This window comes from Helianthus annuus, chromosome 7 (genome assembly GCF_002127325.2).
Source record: "Helianthus annuus cultivar XRQ/B chromosome 7, HanXRQr2.0-SUNRISE, whole genome shotgun sequence".
In the NCBI taxonomy this organism is placed as follows: domain Eukaryota; kingdom Viridiplantae; phylum Streptophyta; class Magnoliopsida; order Asterales; family Asteraceae; genus Helianthus; species Helianthus annuus.
The window spans coordinates 119,162,430-119,190,212 of record NC_035439.2 but is presented as its reverse complement, the minus strand read 5'-3'; the positions used below and the strand labels follow the sequence as shown (position 1 = coordinate 119,190,212).

The 27,783-nt window shown below is 36.4% G+C and overlaps 2 protein-coding genes and 1 long non-coding RNA gene across 3 annotated transcripts; 2 read left to right on the top strand and 1 right to left on the bottom strand.

Annotated features, from left to right (window-relative positions):
- Positions 1-9,234: 9,234 nt before the first annotated feature.
- LOC110867275 lies at positions 9,235-10,520 on the top strand. Its single transcript, XM_022116399.2, has 4 exons — positions 9,235-9,791; positions 9,856-9,921; positions 10,022-10,135; positions 10,214-10,520. The coding sequence occupies exons 1-4, from the start codon at positions 9,552-9,554 to the stop codon at positions 10,379-10,381; spliced, it is 588 nt and encodes a 195-aa protein (XP_021972091.1). The 5' UTR covers positions 9,235-9,551; the 3' UTR covers positions 10,382-10,520.
- Positions 10,521-15,600: 5,080 nt separating this feature from the next.
- LOC110867277 lies at positions 15,601-17,267 on the bottom strand. The gene is made up of 2 exons (XR_002551475.2): positions 17,049-17,267; positions 15,601-16,024 (listed from the first exon to the last, which is right to left on the bottom strand). It is a non-coding gene; the product is annotated as an uncharacterized LOC110867277 (long non-coding RNA).
- A 1,251-nt stretch (positions 17,268-18,518) lies between these two features.
- Positions 18,519-21,700, top strand: LOC110868345 (phenylalanine ammonia-lyase-like). Its single transcript, XM_022117473.2, has 2 exons — positions 18,519-19,133; positions 19,814-21,700. The coding sequence occupies exons 1-2, from the start codon at positions 18,751-18,753 to the stop codon at positions 21,561-21,563; spliced, it is 2,133 nt and encodes a 710-aa protein (XP_021973165.1). The 5' UTR covers positions 18,519-18,750; the 3' UTR covers positions 21,564-21,700.
- Positions 21,701-27,783: the final 6,083 nt, after the last annotated feature.

Below are 27,783 nucleotides of genomic sequence, written 5' to 3'. Positions count from 1 at the left end.
TTGTAAATTAATCATTATTGCAAACATTTTTTGTGGGTATTATAAAGGCTAGATTGTAAATTAATCATTTTTGCAAACATTTTTATGTGGATATCTAGAAAGCATCTCTTGTCTCTCGTTTCTCCTTTTGAGACCTTTTATCAAGACAAAAAAACAGTGTTGTCATGAAACACATTATTGTAAAAGTATTGGGTTATAAAGAAAATATAATTTTTAATTACTTTTATTAATGGGAATATTATAACTTAAGCTATCAAAGAGCTAGCAAAAAACCCAAAAACCCAAAGTATTGGGTCATGTTTTGGATCCATTGCGTCTAGTTGACCCGAATATTATGATTTCTATTTACAATCCAATGAAAAGAATAATTAACTAACGAATCAAAAGAATAATTTACTTCTTGCTCGTTCGCGGTCAGACTTTGGTCGTTAATTAGGACCTGGTGTAACACTCCTATCTTTCTGGTATTCTCTTTTAGAGATCTCTTGGAGTGGCAAAATCACTCGGGGAAGTCGGGTCGAGTTAAAGAGGCGATCAAAGGTATTATTATCATAGCTTGTTGGAGTTTATGGAAGGCTAGGAATGAAAAGAGGTTCTCGAACTTGGCGGTTAGAGTAGAAAACATCTTTAGTCAAGTCAAAGCCGTTAGTTTTCTTTGGTTCGTTAATAGATCGAGTCATAAGGATGTTTCATGGGACGATTGGTGTAAATTTGTGAATATGTAGTCTTGTTGTTTTCTAGCCTGCCGGCTTGTGGGAGGTTGGGGTTGTGTTGTTAATGAAAGTTACCGTTCAAAAAAAAAAAAAAAAAAAAAAAAAACTAACGAATCAAAAAGACGAATCGAACTTCTTTGGGCATCCACAAACACGTGTCAAATCCCACGAATGAGCTTTCGGTTTTTATCGGTAATAAGGAGACTCTCTTTCCAAGCCATAATACCCGCATAAGAGAAATCCAAAATTGACTTGACATCTAACCATTTAATAATAGAATTTCCAAGTCCTCGTCGCCACCTCACATTCACCAAACAAATGGATCAAAGTTTCATCTGACTTCGAACATACAAGACATAAAACGAAGGGAACATCAATTCCACCCACGATCCACTAACTTAGTTCGGATCAGAAGATGGTTTAATTAAAGAACTTCGAACACAAAATAAAAGTGAATAGCTAAACAAACGAGTTTATGAAATCTATGCTTCCGGCTTAACAATTTAAAATAGAATAGATAGAAAAAAATATTAGGGGATGACCTTCTTGGTAAAAATGGGGCTTGGGTTCACGATTCGATCTTCTTTTTTGTATCCTTGTAACTTAAAAACTCCAAACGTATTCATTTTAAAGAATGAAAGCATGATAAAATGATTAGCATGAAAATACAATAAATACAACTATAAACTATAAATTACATGGCGACAACGGGGAAAACACGTACACTAGAGTTATTCTCTTAGCTTTTACAGTCATCAATTTTGTTTTGAATTCTTGCAATTTATTATATTGTTTATCTTTAGTTAACGTTTGTACGAGAGACATCGGGTAGTTTGGAAATTCAACGACCAAATAAGACATGTTGTAAAGAATGAGGATTGTACTAGTTATGGATAGTGTGTAAAGTTTAAGGGGTGCGTATGTACTTTTGGTTATTAGGTTGTGAATTAGGTACGTTAGGTTATACATAAGTAGAGTCAACTAGTTCATTTTTTATTCACTTAACATCTAAAAATATTTCAATAATTGGTGGTTTTCATGTTATCTTTCTTAAATATATGTTTTAAATGATCAAATATTTCTAAACTTTACATGTTTTAATTAAGAATAATTATATATTTTGACCTTTCTATAGATAACATGTTAAATATGCACTATTTATTTATTTATTTATTATATTATATATATATAATAAACCAACTTCTTAACTACAATAAACTTTCTAACCTTTTGTTTTGGACACACTGATATTATGTTTTTAAATTTAGCCCTTTGTCATAGATGATGAATTCTGCACCTTGCCATATGGAGTGTGTTGAGTAAACTAATAATATATTTGGTTTATTATTTGATACGTGGATGTGAAAATATCATGAACATTAATTTATTTGAATGAATTCTAAATACTTGCTTTTTATCTCTGAACTGATACCCGTATACTTTGGTTTCTATTCCGTGTCCAAGTACCGTAATGAACTGATACCAGTACAAATATTCATTTCAATGATTTCAATCGATGTAAAACATGTGTCAGTATCTTTTTAAGTATTTAGTTTCTCTTTTTTAATTATTATAGCGAGTGGTGGTACCATAACGAACCAAACCGATAGCAATCAAATTCCCGCTGCAAAGCGCGGGAGAATCACACTAGTTTGTTTTATATTAGATCAAACTCTTGAGGATATGCTTCGTTCTTGCGCAATCAATTTTGGTGGCAACTGGGATTTACACTTACATTTGGTAGAATTCTCGTACAACAACAGTTATCACGTTAGTATTCAAATGGAACCATTCGACGCATTGTATGGTCGTAAGTGACGTTCGCCTATTTGTTGGCATGAGATCGGAGAAGCTCAAATCACTGGTCCCGAGCTCATACAAGAAACGACGTACAAGATCTTGCAGATTCGTGACAACCTACACAAAGCTAGAAGCCGACAAAAGAGTTACACCGGCAAGAGACGCAAGCCCTTGGAATTTAATCTTGGTGATCATGTACTCCTCAAGGTATCCCCTTGGAAAGGAGTAGTTCGATTTGGTAAAAAAGGCAAACTCGCTCCTAGCTTCATAGGTCCTTTCAAGATTCTCGAAAGGATTGGCAAGGTAGCGTATCGACTAGATCTACCCCAAGAACTCAACTTAAAACTGAGATAGGCTAAATAATGTGAGGTCAACATCTATTCTTTATCTTTTAACAAACAAGCCCCAAGACAAAAAAAAAACAAAGCAAAAAAAAAAAAAAAAAACAACAGATTACTTGAACAACAAAGTTACTATAGTACATTTGACCCTATACACCATCCATCTGTAAGAGCACTCCTTGATGTCTTCCAATAGTTTTGGAAACTCTCATTTCTCCGATTCCAAGGCTTCTAGATAGCCAGCAAAAAGATCACGTATAATTTGTAGATTCATGAATGCATCACATGAACAATTTACAACATATAGCTAAAAGGCCTCACCTTACTTAGCCCATTCCCAAACTTGCATATCCATCCTCCTTAACCTCTGGTTCAGCGACTTCAGTCGAAGCCTATTAAGCACTTAACAGAAAAAGGGAAAATGGATTCCTTTACATGGTTACCCCCGAGAAGAAACTTCCATTCTTTTTTGACGATGTAAAACTTTTGAGTAGTAATTTTATGAATATCACCTCGTGCTTTAGATAACTGTGCTTTTTTTAGATCACAATCGTCTTAATCAAGCACTACATCCCATCTTCAAAGGACTCCACTGCCCATCATCATGCTCGCCAGAAACATCTGCCAAGGCCGATGCCATGGCGGCCTCTGTAACATTATTGTTACAAATGTTGGCAAATGCCCGCATGTATTTCATCCTGTATTCTGTCAGTGCACCACAATGCGTCTCAAACACACGATCCTAATGATATAAAACCAACATCATAAATTTCAACTTTTTTAAAAAGTATTTTAGATCTCACCTAAAGAGACAAATTAATGGTACTTACCATGGACTTTAGGCATCCCTAATCATCTACTGTTGACTTCCTTGAGCCCTAAGAGAGTTGACGATCATAAAACCATTGCTCGAGCCAAATACTTGCACCCCGATCGCATCTACACTACTATCCAAATGGGAACGATGATTCCTTATGTCATTGATCTACTTTAGGATGTTTGCTTTTTCCTGTGACCCTTCGACTATTTTCTCATACTCCAACATTACAAAAGCCAGTTTCCATTATATAAGGATTCCACAAACTTAGAAATTACAATGCCTTAATCAATATACACTTGATATAGCATATCAATAAAAGACAAACAAATGTGTGTAATTCAGAAGCAGATAACTTACTATTATTTAAGTTATAACATGGAAATACTATAAGATTCAAAAAATGACTTCAAAACTTACTATCATTTAAGCAATAACATGGAAACTATAAGATTTCAAAAAATGACTTCAAAATTGAAAGGATTTGCTACCAAAGTATGTCATCTGATCAATTTAACTCAAAGAGATAACTTATGTGTGCATCTTGTATTGCTTAAACATATATAAGCACTTGGCATTTCTTTTGTTTATTTATTCTTATTTTATTGTTACCAAATGCAAGGCCATAACATCTATAATAATCAAAAGTATTCCTAGACTCTATGAAGCATAAACCACGACCATGTTCTTTAATAACCCTAAATGTTTTTATAATTTGCATCTGGATTATAACTTGAATTTGTAATGTGTTACATTCTCTCATGTTACTAATTCTATTACATCACTTAAAACAACCAATACAAATTATCACAATTTTCAAGCAAGTTACATACATGGTATATGAGCAAATTAACAGATTGCACAAATCAAAGTACCGACAAACAAACCTGAAATAGAATAGATGGCAGAAACAGAATGCAGAAAAACGAAGCACGATACAACGTCACAAAGAAAGAAAACACGAAAAGAAATAGAAGCCTTTGTATTGCCAATGGCTGCAAATTTTGTTGCCGTCAGCCTGATCAGAAGCGTAAAAACAACTTAGTTAATCAATTTACGAATTAAAATCGAAACAAACATTAATTTGTATATAGACATAATGTTAATTCATATTTGAAATACTTTTTGTTTCTCATTTTAATAAATGTTGAGAGCCATAAAACAAACATTAAGACTAATATTTTTATCACCTAAGAAAACCTCATGTTCGATAAACCACACAATCATCCACAACAACTTCACTACACATAACATCACATCACAATACATTACAACACAAATTTTAACAACAATATCTTCCAGACAAACACAGAAGCAATATTACAACATCATAAACACACAAATATCAAAACTATACATCAAAAACCTAAAAACAAATACAGTTTTCAAACAAATTTCAGTAATAAGTTAACACATGAACAATATTTACCACGTGATTAAGGAAACAGGGTCTCTAAAAACCCTAAAATCAGGGAAGAAGCATCGCCGCATAAAATTGGGGGATTTAACCTGATGAATGCAGGTGTGAGATTCAGATTAATTAGGTGAAGCAGTGTGTGAAAAAGAGCTTGAAATGGTTCGATTATTGTGATCGAAGTGTAGTCATTGGAACTCTAGCCGCCGAAAACACTACCACGTAATCAAACTACCGACGTGGTTGTCTCGATTAGCCTTTTTCGCCGGAGCAGAATTGCCGGCCCACCTTCATCATCACACAGTGATAGGCTCCGGGGAAAACCGTAGCCCAATTTATAGTGAGAAGGACTACCACCAGTTGAACGACCATCATCGGTCAACCTCCCCTGCCACGCTTACCGGTCTCTGTTCTCGATCCTCCCTCAGCAGCCTTCCTTTTCTCTCTAATGTTTGTTTACTTCACCGCAAGTACAAGTAGCAATGCCTAAGAATGTAAACACTTAGCCTACTTAGGGTTCCAATCATTTTTGGGTTGAACACGTGCAAAGAAACCCACCCATGGTTTCTTAGAAACCACCAAACAAATTTTAAAAGACAAAGTACAAGTAGCAATGCCTAAGAATGTTATATATTAGAGGATATATAAAGAGTAAATTTCAAAGTTCGTCCTTTATGTATGTCTAATATATCAAAGTATGTTCTTTATCTTTAATAAGCTCAGAAAACATCCTTAATGTTTGAAAAACCAATCAGGTTATGTCCTTTACCCTAAACCTTGTTTGTTTTCCCAGTTAAGTCAGGTCACATGTGAAGCACATGAGGGCATTAATGTCATTCTACCTACCAATATATATATACACCCACACATACATACATAACACACACTCTCATCTTTCTCTCTGCTCTCTCTCTCTCTACTACCACCACCACCACCACCACCCCACCACCACCACCACCACCACCACCACCACCGCAAAACACAACCTGCAACAATACACCTCCGACTAACACCACTTCAGCCACACCTCAGCCACCACCACACTTCAGCCACCCTACTGATTCATCACCTAATCAAAGGAATCGGGCTTTTGGAAGATGGTTGCAGGTTTTGTTCGTGATGGATATTGCAAGTGGAGGTGGTGTTGGCAGATCGGCGGTTGAAATTGGTGGTGGCTGGTGGTTTACGCGGCGGTGGTGGTGGCGAGTTTGATGACTCAGACGGTGTAGGTTCGGGTGGAAAAGGGTTGTGTAGGGGGAGCGGTGGCAGCGGCGGTGGTCAGGTGGCGCGGTGGCAGCGGCGGTGGTCAGGTGGCGCGGTGGCAGCGGCCTGTGTGTTTGATTTTGTTTGTAGGTTTGTTTGGATTTGATTTGATTTGATTCTTTCGTTAATTTGGATTTGATTTTGTTTTTGTTTGTGGAGGTGGAGGTGATGGTCACCGACGGGGGACTGATGTGGTGTGGTCGGTGGCTGAAGTGTGGTGGTGGCTGAGGTGTGGCTGAAGTGGTGTTAGTCGGAGGTGTATTGTTGCAGGTTGTGTTTTGCGGTGGTGGTGGTGGTGGTGGTGGGGTGGTGGTGGTGGTGGTGGTAGTAGAGAGAGAGAGAGCAGAGAGAAAGATGAGAGTGTGTGTTCTGTATGTATGTGTGGGTGTATATATATATTGGTAGGTAGAATGACATTAATGCCCTCATGTGTTTCACATGTGACCTGACTTAACTGGGAAAACAAACAAGGTTTAGGGTAAAGGACATAACCTGATTGGTTTTTCAAACATTAAGGATGTTTTCTGAGCTTATTGAAGATAAAGAACATACTTTGATATATTAGACATACATAAAGGACGAACTTTGAAATTTACTCATATATAAATGACAAAGAATAGTAACATACTTTCATTATTTGCTATTTAGTTACACTCTGGTGTGGTACTAGAAATTAGAGGTAGCAAAATGGTTAAAACGGGCTAGGTTGGGTAACAGGTCGAAAGGTAGTTTTTTTGCTGCAGATGTTATGTTTCAATATTTGAATTTTTAATGGCATGGGTTGGACTTCAAACTCGACCTTGTAACATGTGATTTCATTTGATGAATGTACATTACATTAATGTTATTCTTGCTCGTCTCTGGTCAATTTATTTTTTTAGTTTGTAAACTACTACCAGCAGTTAAAAAATTGTGTGCAACCATTTCCAAACAGTGCTTTAAAACACACTTTTGATGATGAAACAATGGTTAACCGGGTAGGATTAACTCACTAGTCTCGTCAAGTAGGGTTAATCCCTTCTTTCCGAGGATCGCTGGCCGGATCGTCCGCTGATTGATCTCCTGCACAAGGAAACAAGCCGTAACTCGTAACAAGGAGGATGGGGTGGGGGGTGCTTCTTGTTACCACTCTCCGGCGTGAGAATCAGTAATTTGCTTGAGAAGCAAAGTGTGATAGTAGTAGTATTGAGAGAATTGTGAAGAGATACCTCAAACCTGGCTTGGGATGGGTATTTATAGCCGAGGAGTGAAGGAGGTGGTTGAGTTGACAGACTGACGACGCGCCGCCCTTATGCAGGTGTGTCAGGCTTGTCGGTTGTGGGGGTGAAGCCACGTCCTACTGCAGTGTCAGTCTGTTGCTTACGTATGGACTGGCAGGCGACTGCCAGTGGTGCCACTTGCTCTGTGATATCAGTCCCACTTGCCTCGTGGGCAGGATGCGGTGCCGCGCCGCCTCGCTGCCTGTGGTAACTACCGTTGTTTCCGCGTTCTCACCCTGGCTAAGATTGCGGGATACGGTGCCAGACCGCATCGCCACTTGTGGTGACTGTTGCTGTTGTTCAGATCCTTTGTATTGATGAAAACGTTCACAGGATGCGGTGCGAGGCCGCATCGCTATGCGTACACCCATTTTCATACACCAGGTAAGGAGATATTCATAGGGTGCGGTGCCAGGGCGCATCGCTTATGCCTATCTTTATTTTCCCATCTTTTGACAGATTGGATTCGACATCTGTGTTCGCGCGTGCCCGCACGGGACACAGATAAGTTCTTGCTGGTGGGGGTTTTTGATAAGGGTAATGGTCACTCGTGGTCGTGCTGACGCGAGATCTGGGACCATACCCCTTCAGCTGGCCTTTATACGTTCTTGTTGATTTAAAATGTCACCCAACGTGTGTGCTTTTTAAGCAAAACTTGTTTTTAGTGCAAATGTTGACAGGTTCTTTGGGTAATTGATATATTTTTTAGGAGATATCAGGGATGTCATCTTTCTTAACAGAGGATACATCCTAAGTAGCTGCTGCATCTCCAAATGCAACGGGGAAGACATCAAGCTCTAGTAATGCAAGACTTGACAAAGCTGACAATTTTTCGCGCATTATAACTTACTATCAGCTGCTAGGTTTCAATCAAGACTATTTTTTATTCAAAGTTCTGTTTTTATTCAATGTTCTATGTAGTTTCACTTAAAAGTTATATTTATATTTGTGGTAAAGTTATGTAGTTTCACATGGGTAACTAACCTAGTTTATTATATATTAAGATGACCGGGACTATTCAACGCAGAAATGCAAAGAAGTCGCTAGGAAATTCACCCACCAATAATGTGAGCAAGAAATCATATTGTGAAAACTTTGACTTGGACTAGAAAATGCGCCATCTTTTACTTGCGTTGTCATATCATACAATATACAAATATCTTACAACAACCATTTTATATCTCCCCCTCATAATATTATTAAAAAATGTTACATATCTTAAATACTAGCTTGTATAATGTGAGCAAGAAATCATATTGTGAAAACTTTGACTTAGACTAGAAAATGCGCCATCTTTTACTTGCATTGTCATATTATACAATATACAAATATCTTACAACAACCATTTTATATCTCCCCATTATATATTAAAAAATGTTATATATCTTTATATATCTTGTATGTTAATATATCAAATAACTTCTAAATGCTAGATTGAGCTATAAATATTACATTACACTATATTATATATTAATATGGATGGTGTATTGTCATCCGTTTTTTATTATATTTGTGGTAAAGGCAAATCTTGAACCAAGAAGCCTGTCTGTTCTAGATAATAATAAAAAAACGTTCCAAAGATTATATTATATGTAGTATTATATATATATATATTAAACCCATTAAGTCTAACCGTTTTTGAAATCGATCCTGGCCGTTTAAACTTGCTGAGATTAAATCCTGTCCGTTTAAACTAGCATAAATAACCGCTACCACCGGCGGTTCAGAGAAGTTACCTGGTAGTTTCCGGTGGTGGTTTCGTTCCATATATTTCTGGCCCATGATCTGGTGGTTTTGCTCCATGATTTTTGTCCCATTATCTACCTGCAACCGATAAATGTGGAGGATTTTCAAAATAATTAAAGCCACGATAAATGTGGAAGTTATGTTCAGGAAATCACAGTTTTGTTTAGCTGGAAGTTACCTCCGAAACCTGTGTTATTAATGGTTTTTATTTTTCCTAAAAAAATGGCCATGTTCTCCACCTTCCTATATTTTAGCTCCGTTGCAGTTATACATGTGCTTATAAATATTGAAACCTTGCCGATCAACAGTACATCCTGCTTTCTTTCTTTACCTTCTGTCGCTGGGTTTATGTCGCTGAACATGGAGCAGCATCCTGGGTTTTTGTTGCTGAACATGGAGCAGCAGGTTGAAGATGCAACAATGGATAAAGCTGTTAAAGTAAGCTTCAGACATACCTGTTTATTTCTGCTGGTTGTAATCTCCACTTTTTTGTTTCTTTCAGGTTGCATCAATGGACAACTCCTTCTTTAGCCCAATCGTGTGTAAACCTACAAATGAATCGGATAAGGTAAGTAGGAGTTTTATAATCAATTTGATAGGTTTTTTATACCTGTTATTTTATTGTTATAATTTATCATTCAAGTGATATATTATTGTCTAAAAAACAGGAAATTGATGACGTGGAGTTTGAGGCATCGAATGGTGGTCACAAAGACATTTCATCCAGTTTCGAGGATAGCCAGCAAGCAAGCATCTGTGAATCTTTCTATGAATTGGCAAAAGTATATACATTATACTAAATTATACTTTTGTACACGTATTAATATTCTATTATTCTCATTACTTGAATGTTTTTTTAGGTTAGCAAGTTTAAGAGATTGGACAAAAGGGCAAATGCTTTAAAGACATGGAAGTGGGATGAAGTGATACAAATTGATAGTGAAACCGAAGATGAAGAAGAGGATGTTACACCTGTGATAAAAAGAGCTAAGCATGCTTTTGTTGTTGAATCAAAAGTTGTTGGGTAGAAACAGAAATGTTTTTAATGGGTCTTGTAGTGGTGTTAGAAATTGTACGTTGTTGTTTTTGTGTTTTTCCTTTCCTAGGCTGGACCATGTGGCTGTATCTTTTATTGTATTGAATGAAATGCCTCTTTTAAAGGTTCAACCTGTTTTAAGTTAACCTCTCTTTTAGCACTTTTGTCTAATTTGGTTAATTCGTTTAACATTTATTGGATTGACTTTGTAACACTAGCCTTTGTGCTATATAGGAAGGTGTTATTTCGATTTAGTGGCATTTGTTTACATTATATGGAGAATTCCTTCTATTTGATTGAGTAAAAAGTAATTATGTTATCGTAATTTGGTATTCCTGTTTTAAGTTAACCTCTCTTTTAGCACTTTTGTCTAATTTGGTTAATTCGTTTAACATTTATTGGATTGACTTTGTAACACTAGCCTTTGTGCTATATAGGAAGGTGTTATTTCGATTTAGTGGCATTTGTTTACATTATATGGAGAATTCCTTCTATTTGATTGAGTAAAAAGTAATTATGTTATCGTAATTTGGTATTTAAAAGCTTGAGTCAACTAATTAATGGGATCACAATCAGATTGCTATGCAATGGATCAGAATTCGGCTCGTGTTTCAACTGTTGTAAGCAATTAGATTATATTATTTATTATATACTACTGTACAATCTTTTGGATAACATTTATGTTTGACCCAGTATTCATGTACTTAATATTGCATACGTCTTTAATTGTTGTGTTTCTTTAAATAAAGTTTTCCTAGGTTATATTGAATAGATATCAGCTATACTAGCCCTTTGTTCTATTGGAATTACAACAGAAGAAATAAAATAGTCAAATTAGACAAAAAAAAATAGCAAATTGTAAAAAAATGTTATTAGTTTAACACCCTTCCATCACAGTTTAAAGAATTGAGAATATGCAACCTAGCTTCCAAAAGTTTTAAGATTATGCTATCTAATATATTACCCGTTTGTTTGTTACTGTCCCAGACTTCCAGTGTATTATTAGCCCTTTGTTCTATTTTGAGTTGTTAAAATAAAAAAAATAAAAAAAAAACCAAATGTAGACCTTTGATCTGGCAGTTTTGGTCCAAATGTCTAATTTGGGTTGACTTGGTCTTTACAAAGAAAGTAATTGGCTGTTTGGTAAACATTTTTATTTTCTTGTAATATAACCGACTAACCAACCCATCACTCCACTAACCCCATGACTTCGCTAACTATAGGGTAGTTGATAACATAAGTTATGTTTTGATTACTGTTCCCTGCAAGTAGTTATTTTCTTAAGATAACCGATAACCCAACCCATGAGTCCACTAACTACAGGGTAGTTTACAACTACCTAAAGGGTTGTTTTTGGTTCGGGATGGAACGGGTTTGGGACCGAACGTTTTTTGGATGGGAACGTTTCGGGTCAGTATGAGTTTTGGGCCGAATGATATTATATCTTTACCCAAGTGAACCAATATAATATTAAACGTAACCGAAATTGACCCACTTGGAAGCCTTTGTGTAAAGATTGCCCCTTCTAATATTTAGGTGCATAGATAGCGGTATAACATTTTTTTTCTAAGACTTAACATTGTTTCTTTTTAGGGTTTTACAATTCATGCAAGGATACCTGCTAATTTGATTTACATTTTCAAGAACCGTTTGGAAGAGGGCTGTGTGTATATGATTGATAACTTTTTTGTTCATCCCTATGATATGTTGTACCGTCCTTTGCGACGTTGTAAGTATCTTGAATTTTCGCGGTGGACGAGAGTCGCTGCTTCGTCTATTGAACCGTGGTTGTTTAAACGCTATGTTTTTGATTTGGCTCCATTTGAGGATCTCACCAAACGCATAAATGATGATCATTATCTGACAGGTTTTACCGACGACGCTATCATTTGTTTTAATCTACATCATTATGTGTAACTTTCTTTTAAATGTAGATGTTTTTGGTGCACTACGCGCATGGGGTCCTGTTAACACTGAATCTTCAAACGTTCAATCATGTAATCGGGAGATTCGTCACATAGTTTTATCTGATGAGCGGTAAATTTTATTGTAATTTGTCTTTGTATATGTTAGTTATATAATGTGACTATGTTTTTTTTTTCATTGTTTCTTTAAACAATATAGTGGCAACAAACTTAATGTTACGTTATGGGGCAAAGCTGCTCTCAAGTTTACTGACGAGGCTATCCGCAGTTATGGAAATAATCAAATTTTGGTTATTTTGACCGGTTGCAAGGTCCGAATGTTCGACGGTATGTTTTTTCTAAAATACTATGTATTTTCATCAGTTAATATTTCAACCTATATATAATTGTGTCAAATTTTACCAGGGGGTCCGTGTTTAGTGTCAACGGTTGCGACTGAACTTTATCTCAATCTGGATTTCCCTATTGTCATTGAGGCCTTCAAAAACATGTACAACAATTCTTTCCTAATTTTCTGTTCATTGTAACAAATGATTAGTCTACTTGTAAATACTAACTTTATTTATTTATTTATGTTAACAGTGTAGTGCCGCCTGTTATGTTCACATTGGATGATCAAAGCAACGAGGACATGTCTGTTGTTAGTGTATTTGACATCTATAATTATATTAAAGATGGTCTTGCTAAGGTATTGTTAGTGCTTTTTAGTCTACAACCAGCAGCTTTTACCATGGTCACGCCTAAATTTCTTCATATCTTTTTAAAGGGAAAAATGTACAATGTTGAGGGCACAATAATTGGTGTTGATTTGGAGGAGGATTGGAAGTACGTTCGGTGTACCATATGTCGTAAGAAGACGACTTTTTCAGATGCACGCTACCTTTGTTTGAAATGCAATAGATATGTCGTCAATCCCCGTCATTCGTAAGTTTCTGTAGGATTTTACAACTAGGGATCACCTCGGTAACAAACAGTACCTAAAAGCCCCACAACTGGGTAGCGGTACCGATACCTAATGTACTTGGTACGGTACGTTTCAGTTCCTGATCGGCACATATATTTGTCGACATAAATTGGTAAAACCGGTTTCGACCAATAACGTGGGCGGCATCGGAAAAGTGTCGTCCCTTTGTATTGAATTGGTACCGGTAAAGTACCCGTTCGGTTGATTCGGACATTCGGTACCGGTTCCGGTTGATACTTTAATACTGTGGTGTTACACACAAAGGGTTTTGACTGTTATTCGTGGATCTGACTTTTTTATTGTTATATATTGTTATCGTTTTCTTTATTTAGGTATAAACTGGCTGTTCAATTATGGAACCAAGAAAAAGAGATTACATGTGTTCTCTTTGACGATGCTGCAAATCTTCTTCTCGGACTTACGGCTGAACAATTGATTATAAAGACCTTATCAGAGGTATATTTTTATATATTATCATGTACTAATTATGACATATATGTCTTCGGATCTTTATACTTAAAAATGGCCATATCTATATACTCATTCATGATTTTTTTTTCATGCTTATGTTATCTTTTTTTCTAATTTATAATACTGTGTCTTGGTGTTTTTATAGGGTGCTAATGATCCGTATTGGATATATGAATTTCTGATGGACGCTTTATGTGCTCGGCATGTGATTTTTAGGATAAGAGTTGATGATTACAATTTGGCACCTACTTACAGTCCACGCTTCACCGTATCAAAATACTTGGGTGACGATATTAATAATCTTGCTACCACTTTACTTCCTTCAACATGTCCTTCTGGTGATCTTCTCCATGACGAAGCTAGCGAGTTTTTATGTCGGATCAATGATGATGAATGGGACATGATACACGAGTCATTATGGGGACCACGTATTTTGCCGACAGAATCTAAAACGTCGTTGTCATCGGTAATTCATTTCACGTGTAAATCAACTTCCTATATATACTTTTTTTGTTTATTCTTAATGCGTGTGTAATACCTTTAGGCGATTGTTGATACGGAACATGAGGTTGGTTATGCTAATTCTCAGTTTGCCCCAACAAATGATCCCAAAAATACGCCAAATTTTTCAGATGCGGAGCAGACGACAACTCAACAAGAAGAAAATACGTCATCGGTAATGTTTTTTATATCTAAAAACCTTTGTGCATATACTTTATATTGCTTACATTCAGATTTGTGTAACAACTTTAGGTGGTTGATAATGTGGAACATGAGGTCGACACTGGCAATTCTAAATGTTCCCGGGTAGATGATGCTAGATGTACACCAACTTCATCAGATGTTCACAATGCAACAAGTCAAGAAGAATTGGTAGTTGTTTTTACATGTAAACAAACTTCATATTTATACTTTCTATTCCTTGCTTTCATACTTAACTTTCAAGTGGTTGTTGATGTGAACGATCAGGATGTGTCAGTAGACGATGCCAAAAATATCCCATCTTTGACAAATGAGCATCGTGCATCAACTCAACAAGTCGAAAAGAGGCTATCTTCGAGGTTAAAGAGGACGATCCAAAAGCCGAGAAAATTGAAGCAGTAAACTACGTTTGATTGTTATAACACTTTTCCACCGTGTTGTTTAACATTTACTTTTGCATTAAAACGACAATATTTCAAGTTTTATCTCTCTATCAGTTTTATTTTATATTGTTTCTGGTTGTACATCGTTCACGTAAGTTTTCCTTTTATAAATTAGAGCAAAATGCAATTTGCGTCCTTTTGATATGTGTGAAACATCAACCTAAGCTCGTAAATTTATTATTTGGTTTTTTTAGCCGCTGAGCTTATAGATTCATAACAGTTTGAGTCCTCTGTTATTAAAAAAATTATTTTCAGAAAATCCATTGTAGTGACATAATTGTCATTTCCATGTTACCCTATTTTTATATGATACCCCTTTATTAGTTTTACATGAAAAACTTTAAACACTCCAATTCATCAAATGTAAGTAAATAAACATTCAAAGAAGCTTAATTAGTTCAGTTTCAACGATAATCACATGGTAAAATAACCTCAGTTGGATTCGAAGAGAATGGGTTTACTATTTTAAGTTTCTTCTACATTAAGGTAAGATATAAGACGAATTTTTTTTTACTTTAATCAAATTTAATCAACTAATACCAGGTTGTTATAAGTTACTTAAATGCAAAGACCACTCCTTTGAAATGCTTCAAGAAAACTAACTCACGGTGCGTTCCAATCGAGCTTAAACGAGCTCAAGACTAAAAGTTAAATAGTCAAGCATCAAACATGGACAGAACATATTACTAAGTAAAACTTGGTAATCTTGACAGAACTTTCAGACTTGATATCAAAAAACCGTAACATACACCGTAACATACACCGTAACATACACCGTAACATACACCGTAACATACACCGTAACATACACTGTAACATACACCGTAACATACACCGTAACATACAACGTAAACAAGGCGCTGTACTGGTGTAACAAAATTGTGGATCTTTATTGATTGGTGCACTTCAGAATGTAGCTGATAACCCCTTTAGTGTAGCTTTTCGGTTTTCCTTGAAATTCCAGAGCTCGCTAATTACGTAGCTGCCACCACTAGGGTTATATTCATTCAGCTGCAATTGATCGTTCTCATCGATCACTTCCTTATGTGCACCGCACAATCTTCTAGGAGGTTGTCAAGTGTTCTCGCCTTCGTAGTTTGTTTTTGCGTATCTTTACATCCGCAGCCATTCTGTACAATAAAAACATCCATAGTAAGACGAACCGAAATTCATGTGCTGGTATAAATTTTCATACCGACTGTGATGACGAAATGAACGAATGAACCTTTTATTTTAATGGCTGATGTTATTTTTTTTCACCGTTGATCAAATATTAAAACTACTTATTTTTTGTTCTTAAGTTAATAAGTTAAACTTTAGTTTATTTTTTTATTTCCTGTGTAAACTTTTTTCAGTTCATTACAACTATTAGTATAGTAGTATGCATCAAGGTAAAATCTTTGTGGGTTTAGAATAAGTTAAACAACAGCCTTTGTCCAGAATCTTGTGAAGGTGTGTTATCGGCTTCAAACCCCTCAACAAGGTGTGTTGTTAAACAACATTAAAAACAAAGATGAAAGTAAAGTAGACACAGAGGCATAATACTTAACCATGTAGACACACTTAAAACACATTTATGCACCTGAAAAAAAAAACAAGCTTACTAACTATGCACCGATGTCAAAAGAAGCAAGTTCAACTATTGAATAAGCCCATAAGTATTAGAACACTCATATATAATGTATCAACAGGAGATTACTAACATGTATTTAGTTAAAAATTAAACAACTATTTAAAATTAGTCATAAGTTCAATATAATCAAAATCAACAGAATAGTTCATGTTCTTTCATCACATAAACGCCTGCCTCACAAATAGTAGTCCATATGTTACATCTAACATTCTTCATGTAAAAACACAAGATATAAACGATTCTGAAAGTTGAGTATGCTCAGAAAGGCGTACAACAGGAACAAATATCAAATCTATGAATCGTACTAATACTTTTTCAGACTTTAATCGCAGATTTGCATCCAACAAATAATAGTAATAATAAGCATAAAAAGAAAAAAAAGAAAGAAACCCAACAAACAGGTTTCTCTTTGTGTATTGAAGAACCTAGATGAACACAAAACAAAAGTAAATGAAGGTTCATTGTTTTTTCTGATCACAACCCAACCACGAAACCCTAATTATGCCATATACGAATCTGACCTTTGCAGCTTTCCGCGATTTAGCAGTTGAAGATGTGCATTTGCCGGAGTGGTCTCGCCGATCGGAAGTTCACCGTCTTCTCTGTGTCGTGGTGTCTGTGCTTCTTCTCTTCCTCTCTCTCTCTCTCTCTCTCTCTCTCTCTGTGTTTTGATCTGATGGATTGAGGGGGTTTGATGTGTATCGAGAAATGGAAGTAGTGGGTGGCTGTTATAATAGCCTATTGACTATTGAGGTGCATGGAGAAACCCAAACGGTGGGTAGATTATAAATGGTGAACGTGATGTTTATCCATAAGGGTAAATATTGTTTTTGTATATAAATTAAAATTGTTATTTTTTGTTTATAATATTCTTTAGACCGGCCATGAACAAATGGTATAAAATATTGATGTCATCCCGATCCTGATATCGATAATTCTGATCCTGACATGTTTCGGTATTGGAACTGGTATCCACATTTTGGTTTTTTCGTTATCGGTATGGTGTTGTACCGGTAAAATACCGATATTTTCCCTTAAAATTCTGATATCTAACCGAACCGACATGTTTCTGTATTTGTATCATGTATTCATGAAATTTCGGATAGGAATTATCGGTGTCGGGGTGGGATCGGGACGGGATCGGTATTCGCTCATCCCCACTTTAGTTTTGTGTTCACTTAATGTGTGCGTTTGTAATTTTTATTTTGACCTGCTTTTAAGTTTTTGGCTTCTTAAAATTTAATATGTCATTTCTGTAGTGTTTGGATAATGTTTTTGCAAAATATGTTTCACTGGTTTTAAAATTAAAAAAAAAGTTCGATTGTTGTACTATTTTCAAATAGGAGATGGAAACGAGGAAAAGGAGAAGTAAACCGAAAAACCATGAATATACATTGTCTTTGTTTGTTACCTTAGCGTAACCCGTCCAACGGACGGGTATTAAACTAGTTAATATGGATGATCATGAACATTATCGCCACCCATTTTTTTTAATCATATTTGTAGTAAAGTCAGATCCAAGAAGCCTGTCTGTTCTATGTAATAATAAATAAACGTTTCAAACGTGCATCTTTGATCTTTAAAAACTAACTAATTCTGATGTTAAACTCGGATTTTGTTTCTTTATTTGTAGATTGTTATGCCTACCATAATTCGGTATAACGTTATCCTAAAGACTTAAATCATTATGTATAGATACTTTATAAGTTTACACGTATATATCAAAGACCATGAATATAAAACACATTACACATACACCAACTACCACTCTTGTTCACATTAGCAGCCCCAACCCCAACTACTTCTCTTTGCTTTCATCGTGTCCCACTTCTCCATGGCCATAATCTCCACCATTGATTAACTTATATTCACATATAATATAATAATAATGAAGGGTTGTGATTAATCCTCACCCAACCCACCACCACTTGCTTTGCCTTAACATGTCTCCACATTCTTTCTATATAAACCACAACCTTCATCTACCCACCACTCAACACATTTTTCAGCCATTCAATCCATCTCTCCTCCTTCTATATATATACTGACACATATATAACACCTTCATATTTATTAACACATCCCACCTACACTCTAGTCTACTGATAGCTTTGCTATTTGTAAAATTTACTTAACAGTTATATATATAAATATATAACTGTTAGTTGTTTTTTTATCTTTCACCACATTATTAGACGTGTACAAGTTAACTAGTACGTTCAAATGGAGAACAACGGACACGTAAATGGGGTGGCTGCGGAGTTCTGCATTAAGGATCCGTTGAACTGGGGGGTGGCGGCCGAGGCGTTGACCGGGAGCCACCTTGATGAGGTGAAGAGAATGGTGGCGGAGTTCAGGAGGCCGGTGGTGAGAATTGGGGGAGAGACACTTACAGTGTCTCAGGTTGCGGGGATCGCGGCCAGCGAGAGCTCCAGTGTAAAAGTGGAGCTCTCAGAGGCCGCGAGGGCCGGTGTAAAGGCGAGTAGTGATTGGGTTATGGAGAGTATGAATAAAGGGACTGATAGTTATGGTGTTACCACTGGTTTTGGAGCCACTTCACACCGCCGGACTAAGAATGGTGGTGCTCTTCAGAAGGAGCTCATCAGGTAATTAAAATCGTTTACTTAAAATGCTAAACGATTGATTAAAAAATCATCTTTCCATTTATAGTTCCTGCAACTCATAATTAATGCATGCTATTTTTTTTACTAAATTATATTCAAGTTTATTACTTTTTTTGTATTGAAGCATAACATTAATAACATAAATAGAAAATTTCGAATACAACTACATTAGGAAGAAATTTTATGTCAAAATGTTTAAAAGGAACATAAATAACAACTTCTTAAGTTATTAAAAAACAACAAAATTACATATAAAAGTTTAATAACGTAAAGATGTATATATTATTTATAGTATAACGATTGAAATTGAAAATATTTAAAAAACACATGTAAAGACTATTAATCGAATTAAATTAAAACAGTAACATATATATAAATATCAATAAAAATATTAAAACGAGGAGTTAGGTGGATCTGTATGATATTAGTTAAATAAAAATAATAATATATAGATATAGATATCACAGGCAATAAAAAGCGAGAAAAGTCCAATGAGCCATCAAAATTTGGTTGCCAACTTTTCTAGCAAATGGACATAAGCAAAATATTTAAATAATCGTATACACCAACAACTTGTATAATATAAAGTTAGTATAACCATAATTGTAACAAGTTAATAAGTTTAAAACATCATGACTAAAATTCTGTTTGTTACATTTCAGATTTTTGAACGCTGGAATATTCGGCAACGGTACAGAATCAAGCCACACACTACCACATTCAGCAACAAGAGCTGCCATGCTAGTAAGGATCAACACCCTCCTCCAGGGTTACTCCGGCATCCGATTCGAGATCTTGGAAGCCATCACCAAGTTACTCAACACCAATGTCACCCCATGTTTGCCCCTCCGCGGCACCATCACCGCCTCGGGCGACCTGGTCCCGCTTTCCTACATCGCGGGACTTCTCACTGGTCGCCCGAACTCCAAAGCCGTCGGCCCCAATGGTGAAACCCTAAACGCCGAAAAGGCGTTTAAGGTAGCCGGTGTGGACGGTGGTTTTTTCGAGCTACAGCCAAAAGAAGGGCTAGCACTTGTTAATGGTACCGCGGTGGGGTCCGGGATGGCTTCCATGGTTCTTTTTGAAGCCAATGTTCTTGCATTGTTGTCCGAAGTGTTGTCTGCGATTTTCGCGGAGGTTATGCAAGGAAAGCCCGAGTTTACGGACCATTTAACGCATAAACTAAAGCACCATCCCGGCCAGATTGAGGCGGCCGCGATAATGGAGTACATTTTAGATGGAAGTGATTACGTTAAGGCCGCGCAAAAGGTCCATGAAATGGACCCTTTGCAAAAACCTAAACAAGACCGTTACGCGTTAAGAACCTCGCCTCAATGGCTCGGCCCACACATTGAGGTCATTCGATCATCGAATAAGATGATCGAGAGAGAGATTAACTCGGTCAACGACAACCCGTTGATCGATGTTTCTCGGAACAAAGCTTTACATGGTGGCAACTTCCAAGGGACTCCCATTGGAGTTTCTATGGACAACACACGTTTGGCTATTGCTTCTATTGGGAAGCTCATGTTTGCGCAATTCTCGGAGCTTGTAAACGATTTCTACAACAACGGGTTACCTTCGAATCTGTCTGGCGGACGGAACCCTAGCTTGGATTACGGGTTTAAAGGAGGGGAAATCGCGATGGCTTCGTATTGTTCTGAGCTCCAGTTTCTTGCTAACCCAGTGACAAACCATGTCCAAAGCGCGGAACAACACAATCAAGATGTGAACTCATTGGGATTGATTTCAGCTAGAAAAACAGCTGAAGCTGTTGAAATCTTGAAGCTAATGTCCTCTACATACTTGGTGGCTCTATGCCAATCCATTGACTTAAGGCATTTAGAAGAAAACATGAAGTCAACGGTAAAGAACACCGTAAGCCAAGTAGCGAAAAAGGTCCTAACCATGGGCGCCAACGGCGAGCTCCACCCCTCAAGATTCTGCGAAAAGGAGTTACTTCGAGTCGTCGATAGAGAGTATGTTTTCGCATACATCGACGACCCTTGCAGCGCCACATACCCGTTAATGCAAAAGCTTCGACAAGTCTTGGTCGATCACGCCTTAAACAACGGCGAACACGAGAAGAACACTAGCACTTCCATCTTCCATAAGATCAGCGCTTTCGAAGAGGAACTAAAAGCCCTTTTGCCTAAGGAAGTCGAGGGTGTTCGCCTCGCGTATGAAGATGGTACATTGGCCATTCCTAACAGGATCAAAGCTTGTAGATCATACCCATTATACAAATTTGTGAGGGAGGAGCTTGGAGCGGGTTTCTTGACCGGGGAAAAGGTGACATCACCTGGTGAGGAGTTTGATAAGGTGTTTACAGCAATGTGCAAAGGCCAAATCATTGATCCATTACTAGAGTGTGTTGAGGGTTGGAATGGTGTTCCTCTTCCAATCTCTTAGTTGTAACCATTTGGTTTCTGTTTTCCTTTTTTGAATATGTTACATGCTTTGGTTGGAGTTTAAAGGTTCAAAATTGTACCATTTGACTATGATGTATATTTATGGTTATTAATGAATTTGAAGACCACATTATGTAAGGTTGTGTCGATTATTTATGCTTATAGTTTAATGCCTCAATGGCTCGGCCCACACTAGTTCGTTGCCTTTTCTCCTATGATTGTGACATATTTAGTTAAATACAACCAGTGGATTCCCTCACGCGATGCGACACGAATTCAGTTTGTTTATTGTGTGGGGAAATTTGGTTGGGATCAGTTCGATTAGTTATGGATCAGCATGGTAACGACACTTGATATAACAACCGAAATAGAAAACTCAAAAAATAAAGCTGTGATATTTCCAAAATGATATTGACACGTGATACATAGTATAGTTTACCCTTTTTTTTATATTTGTCAACATTATATCATATTTTGCATCATACATTTATTGTGATTCTCTATTTGAAATTAAATTTATATTGAATACGTCCGTGTGATTATATGTATGATATAACTATATAAATATTTGAAAACAAAGGCGGAGGATAATAGAGGCCTGGGGTGCCCAGCCCCACCGAATTTTCATGTGTATTGTTAATTTTACCGAATATTTTCGAAAATTTGTTTTTTTTTCGGTGTAGAATATTAGATTTTTAAGAGTCCAGCCTCTACCGATTTGGATTTTTAGAGTTCGGCCTCCACCGAGTTTCCGCTCAAACTCCACCACCGTTTGAAAAGAATCCTGTGTGGGCTACCGAATCAAATCGAGCCAGATCGGTTTGGGCTTGGGCCGGTTCTTGGTGAAACTAGTTTGGGGGAGATACTGGTTCAATTCCTAACCGGTTTAGGCAGGCTTGAAACACAAACCTATAGACCGGTATGGGTTCGTAAGCCATTTCATGTACGGACATTAAAAAAAGAATTAAAATTAAATTAACTATGTAAAATTCAACTTTTAAAAAGTTCTAGAAACAAAAAAAAAATAGAAAATCCAAACAAAAAAACGTAGTTTTATGTGTGTATGTATATGTGTATGTGTATGTGATGTTATGTGCATGTATTTGTGATGTGTGTGTATATGTATATGTATGTGTTAGTTAGTGTATGTATTTATATGTGTGTGTATGTAGGTTTGGACTAATTCGGTTTGGAACTGATCTGAGTTTGAAATATGTTCGGGCCGGCTCATATGATGGGACAGAGGAACTGGTACTGGTTTGAAATGGGTCAGGACCGGTTCGAGGGAGTAACGCTTTAGAACAATTGTATCAAGTCAGATTATCGGTTTTGGTTCAAATTTTTTTTTTACAATACACCTCTAAATTAAAATGTTAATTAGGGCATCTTCAACATAGATACCCACCCATGGGCATTCATGGGCCAACGTATAGGATGTGACAACCCAATAATAAAATCAATTCAATAATTCAATAAAGTAAATTTCAAGTTCAAAATCATGTATATTTCAAATTACCTACACATTTCATCGGTGATGAAAATTGAGATTTCCAATTGAGGGGTCGAAAACATATATATCTAAAAAAAATTATAAAACGGGGGTCGAAAATGTATATAACTAAAAAATTTTATACGAAAACTACATACTGAACACTACTGAGCGAAAAGTTCGCGAGGTTGCTCGCCCCCCCCCCCCCCCCCCCCCCGCGTCCTGCGCCCCTGCATTTCATCTAAGATTATATTAAAACCGAAAATGATATTTTAAATCAAGTATCTTATTTAAAGTTAAAACGGCGGAATATATTTCATTAATTAAAAATGATAAAAAAGAAGTTTAAAGAAAACAAATAAAATAAAATCCTCTACGAAACATTACAAGAATCAGGTTTTCAAAATGATTCATTTGACTTCAACAAGTCCAACACGTTAAAAACTAAAGTGTGAATAGTATGTACTTAACTAATATATATCACGTTTACAAAGTGATTCAGTTGACTTCAGTAAGCCCAACACGTAATAAACTAAAGTGTGAATAAGAATATGCATGTACCCAACACTAATTTATAAGTTTATATAATATAAATATTAAATATCTTTCTCTTTTTATATATAAAAATTGATGTTGCGTAACAACTCCACGTCTGAACACCTAAACCGTCCGTTGATATCAAGATCGACGGCTTATAATCCAGTCAACCAACTTGGTCTCAGCCATCATTTTCCTACCACCAGTCCACCTTTGCTACAACCCTTTATAAAACAATAATTACTTAACTCAAACCATGTTACATGTACATAACAAATATTGTTAATCAAGAATTGTATGTACATATTTACCTAATAAATTAATAAAAGAGACATTGAGTTTTATTTTTTCAACAAAAGTAGAAATATCTAAAACCAATAACTAGAAAATACTAGTGTTAATCAAAGTCAGCTAAAAATGTTAGAATTTAGCTGACACAAAAATTGATGAGACTAAAAAACAACCAATCTAATAATTCTATGTGTAAAGTGATGAGTAAATCTTAATTACCGGGTAAAGGAACATCCGTATCATATTGTTGAAATTGATAACATCAAGTTCATCTCAATGACTAAAATGAAATGTGTTACACTTATGTTGTTACACATGCATTATAATTTTTATATGATTTTTGTATGTTGGGATTTAACCCTATTAAAGAAACAGATAATTAAAGCCAAAACTGGATCAGAGCAGTAGATCCAGAATAAACAGATGTTATGTAATCAAGTCTCTCCCCTTGAAAGTGGTTTCAATATCTGCTGACCTTCTATTAACTGATCGGCACAACTGCTGACTTACAACTGCTAATCAAGTCAAAGAATAATGAAGACTAAAGCCCTGCTGTTCAATCTGATGCCTTGGGTCAAGCACTGCTGCTTTATATCAAGTACTGCTGGGTTTACATCAGTGGAAAGATTCAGCAGTAGTTTAGTTTGTGTTTATGAAATATAATGTATAACAGTTGTTAGCATAGCAGTGGTTGTATGGATCAGATGTTAGAGTTTGTTAGGAGGTTAGATGTCACTTTCATGGTGACGTCAGCTTAGATGCTTCAGTGGTTTGTCCGTGCCTATAAATAGAACAGTACCCTGTACTGTTCTATTAGCTCTTCACCATCTTTCTTCCTGTATGAACAAATCATTGTGAGCTCAGGCTGAGGGGGATTTTGTTGCATACATGCAATTGTAATCGGTGTTTGGAATAAATTTAAGCATTCGGTTCATTGTTGAAAATGTGTGTTGAAAGCAATTCTCCTGTTTGATTGTGAAAAGTTTGTTTCCATTTATATTCCGCTGCACTATTTTTTCATTGTTCATCTTAATTCAAATATAAAACACAATCAAAACCAAACTCAGATCCTAACAATTGGTATCAGAGCTTGGACAGTCAAATTTGATTTAACAATCATTTTAACATAAATAGTTCAGCTCAAAATCGTTGATACTGATAGTTTGTTCGTTTTGTTGAAAAACAATGTAAGGTTTAATCACCATCAAAGTTGATTAATCAGTGCTTGTAAAACAACCAGGATGACGTCACAATCACAAGATAATAAGAATAACATTGGCTCTCTTTTCAAACAACCCGTGCTTAAATGTAATGAATACAACATCTGGGAGAGAAGGATGGGTCACATCCTTGCTCAACAGAATACTGGATGTTGGAGATCTGTTGTTTTTGGACCACATGTTCCTATGGTGCCAAGTGCTGAGGATACAAAGAAGTTCGAACAAAAAAAAACCTGAAAATTATACTGAAACTGATTTCCAAAAGTTCGAACTCGATGCCAAAACATTTAGCATCATTGCGTCTGCATTACCCAATGAAATCTATGCTGGACTGTTACATTGTAACAGTGCCAAAGAGTTATGGGATGCACTAAAGGAACAGTTTGGGGGAACAGAAGAAGTTATTGAAAATAATAGGGAAATTCTGAATCAGCAGTATGAAACCTTTTGTCACATCAAGGGTGAATCATTGACCCAACAGTTTGAGCGATTTAGCTGTCTCATTAGTGAGCTAACACTTGTTAAAGTTACATTTCCTAATTCAACACAAAATAGCAGGTTTCTTACATCACTACCTGAAAAATGGGATACAATTGCTTTTGTAACAAGAAATTCAGCTGAATTCAAAGATCTGACGCTGACCCAACTTCATGGTAGACTCCTGACCTATGAAAGGGAGTTAAACCAGAAAAAGAAATTGCAAGAGTTTGGCAAAGTTGCTGATGACTATTCATTTGGCAGCACAACTCTTTTTGGTCAGGAAGAATCTGGTAGCAGTAGTAAGGATCAGAGTTTTGATCACTTTATTGATATAACTGCTGGTGGAAATTTTAACAACTCTGATTCTCACTCTGCAAATTATGCTTTTGCTGCAAATTGTAAAAACCAGATGTCAGATAACTTGTGTTTTGAACTAAATGATTTACAACACTTTGATCCCACTGACTTAGAAGAGATGGACATTTTGCATCAATTGGCTTTGCTTAGTGTAAGAACAAGCAAATTCTATAAAAGAACAGGGAGAAAATTCCCAGGGTTACATGGGAATTTAAGAGTGGGGTTGGATAAATCAAAACTGAAGTGCTACAAGTGTAATAGGCTAGGTCATTTTGCTAGGGAATGCAGGAGTCAAACCACTGGTCCAATAATAACTCATCCCAGCTCAAAGCCTAGACCACAACATCAAAGCACTGTGCAATATACCCAATATACCCCTGCAGCACATGTTAACACTGCTCACTATGCTGCAACCCCTGTGCCTATGCATTATGTTCAAGCCACTGTTCCACAAATTCAGTATATTCAAGCCCCTGTCCCTCAGGCACAAATGCACCTGTTGCACCTCAACAAGCTGCTCCAACAGTGGTACAACCAGATCAACAAAGTTTTTTCACCCAAGGCTTTGTTGACTGGAGCAGCATGCCTGATGAGCTTGGTGATGAAAATTTTGCACTCTATGCTTCTAGTGATACTCTTAATGAACTGAAAGTGAACAGCTAAGTGCTAAAACAGTGGATGAAGTGGCTGAAGTAGTGGTTACTGCAGTTGCTGGTGAACTACTGCTGGGAGAAAATTCAGAAACCCTGATTGAACCACTGTCTGACCCCTGGTCCAAAGAAGACAAAGAAGAAGAGGAAGAGAAGAAAGCAGGTGAGGAAGAGAAGAAAGCAGGTGAGGAAGAAGGTGATCATCAATGTGATTGTGCCATGATGGCTGCTGCTAAGGTATCACCTCAAGTTCTTGAAAAACTGTGTTCCGACAAATGTATTATTGCATTTGCTAACATTAAAGAGGTAAATGAAAACCTTAGGGATAAAGTCTTATCTGATGAAGTCAAATTTGAAAAGTCATTCAAAGGACTTAAAAACAAATTAGCTGAAAAAGACAAAGAAATCAGCAGTCTCAAAGAAGAGCAAAGCATAACCAAGACTCAACTCCAAACTATGGTAGAAAAATACCAAGTTCATAAAAAGGAATTGGAATCCACCCAAATCACTTGTGAAAAATGGGTGGAGTCTTGCAAAGGTTATGAGGTCATACTTGAAAAACAGATTAAAAGCAATGTGAAATTTGGTGTTGGTTTTAGAAAACATGATGAAATTGAAAACAATGCTCCTAAAGAATCTGTTCAAACCATTGTTGAAGTTATTCCCACAAACTAGGATCGCCAAGAGGTTAAAATAACTGACAAACTTGGTAACAAAATTACCCTAATTTGTGGGGTCCTCAACTTTTGAGGAAATCGAGAAATACCAATTTAAACCCACATGGTCTGATGAGTGCGACATCCTTGAAAACTTCAAACTAATGGATTTCACAACTACTGATGGTGTAAAAGCTCCAAAAGCAAAGGTCATTCCTATCAAAGACATCCCAACAGTGGTTCAAAACTCTGTTGCTAAGGAGTCTGAGAAAAGGAAAAAAAGAGAAAAGATCAAAAACCTATTTTGTGATTTTTGTGAAAAGAGGAATCATCTAACAAAAGACTGTTTTCATCTAAAAGCATATGATCTAAACAAAACACGTGTCATTGTAGCTGCTGAAAGCTGCACCATCTGTGATAAAACAAACCACAAAACTTAAGAATGTGTGTATCTCAAAAACTTTGATGTAAAAAAGAATGAGTACACTGCAAAAACATCCTTAAGTTCATCAACATCATATGTCAAGTTCACAAAGAACCA

Excerpts from the sequence above, each read along its gene's own strand:
- LOC110868345 (XM_022117473.2), top strand. The coding sequence starts at position 18,751 with ATGGAGAACAACGGACACGTAAATGGGGTGGCTGCGGAGTTCTGCATT. Across the intron at positions 19,134-19,813 it reads CTTCAGAAGGAGCTCATCAG|ATTTTTGAACGCTGGAATAT; the intron begins GTAATTAAAATC and ends GTTACATTTCAG.
- LOC110867275 (XM_022116399.2), top strand. The coding sequence starts at position 9,552 with ATGGTTTTTATTTTTCCTAAAAAAATGGCCATGTTCTCCACCTTCCTA. Across the intron at positions 9,792-9,855 it reads CAATGGATAAAGCTGTTAAA|GTTGCATCAATGGACAACTC; the intron begins GTAAGCTTCAGA and ends TGTTTCTTTCAG. Across the intron at positions 9,922-10,021 it reads CTACAAATGAATCGGATAAG|GAAATTGATGACGTGGAGTT; the intron begins GTAAGTAGGAGT and ends TCTAAAAAACAG.